We start from the raw sequence: 6,018 nt of genomic DNA on the forward strand, positions 1-6,018 counted from the left end.
CGTAAAGTGCTATAAATAAATTGATCAGATATGAAGATATATTTCGCATGCAAAAGCAAACCCAAATGATAAATAAAGAGTGAATAGTAAATTGGTTTGTATGAATCAGGAAGAATTCTTTACTAAAAAGTAAATGTGAATAGTAAGGAATAGTGAGTAATAGTGCATGAATAGTAAATAAGCTCTAGGAATTTGAAATGCTCAGTACATGCACTTGTGATATGAAGACTTGTAATAAAATATGTAATGGAATGGAATGCTATGCATGCACACATATGAATTGCAAGACCCAGATGAATAAATCAGTAAATCGGTTAGTACAAAATATGCATGCAAGAATAAATATGATGCATGTAAAGTAAAGAGACAGGGAGATTTATAGTGGTTCGGAGATGGTGTAATTCTCCTACTCCACTTTCTTCCTTTCACTCCAAGGAAGGTTTTCACTATTTTCAATGACCCAGATACAATAGTGAACAGTGCCAACCCAGCACTTTCGAGTGTCTCGCACAAAGCTACACTCAACCCGAGCGCCTCGCACAAAGCCACGTTCCCGAGCGCCTTGCACAAAGCCACGCTCCCGAGCGTCTTGCACCCAGCTACGCTCCTACACCAACGAAGTGTTTTGCACCCAACTAGACTTACTCTTCCGAGTGTCTCCTACAAAGTCACACTCCTCTCAGTATGTTGCACAAAGCTATACTCCCGAGCGCCTCGCACAAAGCTACGTTCCCGAGCATCTCGCACCAAGCTACGTTCAACAAGGATTTCACAAGCCTCACTTGCTACTCTCCCTTTCTCTACAAGGTAGAAAATAATTTCAGTCTCTCTTAGACTTGAATTTTTCTAATCAGCTCAATACTTGCACTCTCTAAATTTTCTTCTCTCCTTTTCGAAAATAATAGCTTTAGATTGCTCAAATGTAGTGATGTGGCGAGGTTCTTGTTTTCAAGTCTTGCATAGGTATTTATAGCTTGAAGAAGCCATCTACCCATCGTAGATCTTTCAATCTTGATCATCCATTTTGAATTTTGAAATAATTTGCCAACTTGTTCTGAAGCTCTTCATGGCCTTTGTCAGATGAATTTGAAAATTGCTCCTTGTCATTACTCATTTTGTAAGAAGCCCATTCGTCCAATTGCCTTTGCTCATCTGAATTTGAGATCTCTTTTGATAAATAGCCACCAATTTTGACTTCTCAAGTGTGAACACTTGACTTTCAATTTCTTTTGATCTGATTTGTCAAGTTGATCTCTCCAAAATATTTTCTCCGATGATTCTTGCTTGATCATAAATTATATCACCGAAAAATCACCGATACCTCCAAGTTGGTCTTCATCAGATCAATTCTTTTGATCTGATTTGTCAAGTTGATCTCTCCAAAATATTTTCTCCGATGATTCTTGCTTGATCATAAATTATATCACCGAAAAATCACCGATACCTCCAAGTTGGTCTTCATCAGATCAATTCGAATTTTGCCTCCAAAAATTAATTTTGGATTTTCGAATTATTATCCCAAAATTAAATTTAATTTTGACTCCAATTTCATTCCAAAAATTTACTTTTGGATTGAATTTTTGTTACCAAAAATTAAATTTCCACTTAAGAATTTTATCTCCAAGGACGTGAGCTTTCCTTATTCACTTTGTCATCCATAGTTGTCCTCCTTCATAATTGAGTCGTCCTTATGATCTTCAAATAAAATGTTAATCCTAAGTTTTGAACCAATAACCTTTAGGTTGTGCTACACTTAGTTTATCCATCCATCCATTTCATCTTTTAATGACTTTTAGAGCATATAATTAATAAAGGAATAATCGCACTTTTGATCCCTCAATTGTTACCCGATCTGCAATGTGATCCCTCATTGTCAATTTTGGTTAATTAGGTCCCTAATTATCACTAAACGTAGTCAATGTTGCCCCTTGGCCAGATTTGCCTCTAACCTCAGTTAAGAGCATGGACATTTCAGTAATTTCGCAGCCCCTGGTTCTCACCTTAACTGAAGTTATGCAACCCCTTTACACCCATTTCACATTTCACCTCAAATAGGGTCAGCCTTTCACCTCAAATTTGGAATCCGCCATTTCCATTCATCTCACTGCTACGAAGAACGGCGACGACCTAGGTTTGTGAAGCATGTCTTCAAACAACTCCGGTTCAGTAGAATGGATTCCAGAAGTCCGATGTTGGTGCGGCGAAGTAGCTCCGGTAAGAATGTAGTGGAGTTATGCCAACCCCGGAAAGCGATTTAGAGCATGCCCACGCTATGGAGTACGTGTAAGCCATTTATTGAATTGTTTTTCTCTACTCTCTTTAGGTGCAAAAAAAACTAAATTTTTCTTCTGTAATTGAATTTAAATATTAGGGGATAGGGAATTGTAGGTATTTTTAGTGGCTGGACTCCGATGTATCCGACCGTGTGGCCAAAGTGATTCGAGGTTTATTGAAGCGGTTAGATAAGCAAGAGACTGAGATGCAAAGGTTTCAAGCAGTAACTGGAAAAAAAAATGCCAGTCTTAAGAAGCAGAAGTTGGATTCGAAATTCAATTTTTTTTATGGTTTTGGATTTGGAATTGTTGTTGGTTTTGTTTGTTTTATGTATTGTATGAGAAATGTAGAACCAAGTGCGAATTTATTGCAGTTGAAGTAGGTTTTGTAATGGAATTAGCTTATTGGTAATTCAAATGGCAGTGTGTAAATGGGATTGCCTTATATGCAGACCTTTTTTTTTGTTTCCCTTTTGGTTTTTAGTAGTTTGTAAATTAACATTTGGTAATGGAAGTTTGTTCATATAAAATTTGTTTTGGTTTTTAGTAGTTTGTGTAATGGCATTACCTTATTGATAATGTGTAGAGTTAGATTGGTGTAATGGAAATGGCCAAATGACCAAATGACTAAATGGTAATGGCATTACCTTATTGATAATGTGTAGAGTTAGATTGCTGTAATGGAAATGGCCAAATGACCAAATGACCAAAATATAATGGAAATGGCCAAATGACCACAGAATACATTATCAAAACTGCTAAATGTAATGGAAATGGAAATATACATCATCAAAACTGCTATCAAACTACCTACCAGCACAAAATACCATTTAAGCAAAAAAGATGTTCAGTTACATAATATTCTGCCCTATCATTGTTTCTGCCTGCCAGCACAAAATAGCATACATCATTGTTTAGCTAATACTTGGCTACCAACATGCCAAGTAAATCCATTGTTTAGAAAGTCAGTAGCCATTGTACAAAAAGAATACATAAACTCCATTCATTGTTTCTTTTTTATCAGAATCATTTTTGTAGGCCTGGCCAATCTTTGAAGAACAGCATTAGTTATGATTCTCTGGCCTATTCTCAGCATGTCATTAGCAGCATTTGCACTTGAACTGGTTGTGTGTGAAGCAATAAATGATGACTGATGTGCAACTTGGTTATGCACTGTTTGTGATGAATGAGATCCCACTATCTCTTGAGAACCCTATACAAAGAATTGGTAATTAGTTTTTAAGGTTATTACGAGAACAAGATGCTAAAAGAAAAACTACATCACATTACCAGTTCATCAAGTACAAATGCAGGTACTTGTGTTTCAACTAGTACATCTTCAAACTGCCCTTGAACATCAGCTTGCCCTTTAACATCAGAGTGCCCTTCTACATCAGCTTGCCCTTCAACATTAGAGTGCCCTTCTACATCAGCTTGCTCTTCAACATCAAATTGCCCTTCAACCTCAGCTTGCCCTTCAACCTGTCTTGACTGCCCTTCTACCTGTTCAGAGACCTATACAACTTAAGTTTATTCACAAGTTAAAGTAATTGAATAAAAGTGAAAATTTGGTATAATAGCATTACCTGTGGATTTTTACCCTTGCAAGTGGTCTTATTATGACCTGTCATTCCACATACCCTGCACCTCTTCACCTCCCCTACTTTCTTTGTTCTAACTGGCCTTTTTTGTTGCTTGCTCTCTTGTAGTGGATCTATCTTTCTCTTTTTCTTAGGCCTACCAGGTTGTGCCTTATACTTGGGAGGTAGTGGTGCTGGAAGATCAACCTTATGCCATAATTCTGAAGACTGAATGGGAAGGATTGCAGGTTCATAAGCTCTTCAATAAGTGTCTACTGTATAGCATTGATGCACATAATCTTCAGGGCTTTCTCTCTGTTTCCTAATAGCAGCTACAGCATGACTGTAAGGAATGCCAGTCAGATCCCAACCTCTACAACTACACTGTCTCTGGGCTAAATCCACCTTGAATGCCTTGAAGTTATGATCATCAACTTGGTATAAATTATCAGTAGACTTGTAAGTACTATACCTACCTGACTTTTCCTTAGGCTCTTCAAGACACTTAGATATTTTGGAACAAATCTTATGTGGATATGTCTTCATTTTGTCTCTATTCTTTTGCATTCTACCCATGAGATATAGCCTAATCTTATCACACATAGTCATGAGAGGCTTGTCCCTGAAACTCAGTATAGTACTATTCCATGCCATGACTCACACAAGTTATTCAATAACATATCTGACTTTGGAAAGGTGCTAAAAAAGGCCCTACAGTAGTGTTTAGGATCTCTGGCTGCCAACCCACTCAGCTGCTTTTTCATTTTCCAGCTTTAATTCCTCCATTTTCATCTTAAATTCTGTCTCTGTTGTTGCTTTAAATTCTGACTTTGGAACCTCTAAATTAAGCACTAAAATGTCAGCATCAGTGCTCACTTTCCTGAGTTCAATTTTTTTTGTATTTCTCCTACCTTTAACTTTAACCCAGAATTGGACCTTTTTATCAGCAAATCTTAATTGTTTCACCATCCTCCTTAAATCCAATAAACTACCCTCATCACAGTTGAAGTGATCAAAATACTCCACAAAGCCATCCCTATATTCTACTTTTGGCTTCCATACCAAATTACCACCAATATGCAGTTTAATTGTAAACACACATGAATCCTCACCATCATCTATAATAAACCATTAAATTCAAGGTCACTTATATAGTTTTGCAACAAAAACAAAATATACAAACAAATAAACTCCATTCAATGAAGGTTTGACAGTTTTGCAGCAAAAAAAGACTGCTCCATTCATAGTCAAATAAATTCACAAACAGTACACTACCTATGGTCCCCATGTGGGTACAATAAAGTCACATAGCAATACAAATGGTCCCCACTAAGCAATTACCACAGAACCCAAAAACACAGTAACCTAACAACACAGTGCACATGCGAAAAAGAAATGTACAAAAAGCAATTTCAAGGTCGGATATCTACTATTATTGAACTCAAATTGGTCCCCACATAGCAATAATCCCACAACCCAACACATTGCACATGCTAGCATGTCTTTAAACAACACAAAGCAAATAAGACAACTTTATACTTTTTCACTGCAAAAACAAAAAAGCTAGTTCAAGTAGCCGAACTTACACGTAGGAGTTGTATTGGAGCCATTAATTCTCCTACTTGTCATTCTCTCGCAAACCTCGTTCGTCGTCTTCTTCGTACCCGTCGAATTCCGCGATTAGGGCTGAGAATGTGAAATGATGGCTGAATTAGGGCTGACCTAGGTCAAATGTGAAATGGGGGTAATTTGGTTGCGTAAATTGACAGCGGTAAGAACCAGGGGCTGCGAAATTACTTAAATATCCATGCTCTTAACTTATGTTAGAGTCAAATCTGACCAAGGGGCAACATTGACTACGGTTAGTGATAATTAGGGACCTAATTAACCAAAATTGACAACGGGGGATCACATTGCAAATCGGGTAACAATTGAGGGACCAAAAGTGCGATTTTCCCATTAATAAATAACAATATGCTGAATAAGTTTAACTCTTCTCAATTTCGTATGACTTTGACTTAGACTTGGACCTTGGAGATTGTACTCTAGACTCAAAAATAAAATAAGGGGACTAATAAAAATTACTGGTTCATCAAAACTATTACATTTTATTCCTAACATGTACCTAGGACATGTTTTATCCGGCACACATTCTCTCACATTTA

General features: G+C 37.1%; 1 protein-coding gene across 1 annotated transcript; it reads right to left on the reverse strand.

The window, feature by feature from the left end:
- Positions 1–3,276: 3,276 nt before the first annotated feature.
- LOC116005801 lies at positions 3,277–4,507 on the reverse strand. Its single transcript, XM_031246039.1, has 4 exons — positions 4,148–4,507; positions 3,860–4,081; positions 3,564–3,776; positions 3,277–3,486 (listed from the first exon to the last, which is right to left on the reverse strand). Exons 1-4 carry the CDS (start codon positions 4,505–4,507, stop codon positions 3,277–3,279), a joined length of 1,005 nt encoding a protein of 334 aa, XP_031101899.1.
- Positions 4,508–6,018: the final 1,511 nt, after the last annotated feature.

The sequence above is a fragment of the Ipomoea triloba genome, chromosome 15, assembly GCF_003576645.1.
Source record: "Ipomoea triloba cultivar NCNSP0323 chromosome 15, ASM357664v1".
NCBI lineage: Eukaryota > Viridiplantae > Streptophyta > Magnoliopsida > Solanales > Convolvulaceae > Ipomoea > Ipomoea triloba.

Excerpts from the sequence above, each read along its gene's own strand:
- LOC116005801 (XM_031246039.1), bottom strand. The coding sequence starts at position 4,507 with ATGGCATGGAATAGTACTATACTGAGTTTCAGGGACAAGCCTCTCATG. Across the intron at positions 3,777-3,859 it reads GCAAGGGTAAAAATCCACAG|GTAGAAGGGCAGTCAAGACA; the intron begins GTAATGCTATTA and ends GTCTCTGAACAG. Across the intron at positions 3,487-3,563 it reads CATTTGTACTTGATGAACTG|GGTTCTCAAGAGATAGTGGG; the intron begins GTAATGTGATGT and ends TTCTTTGTATAG.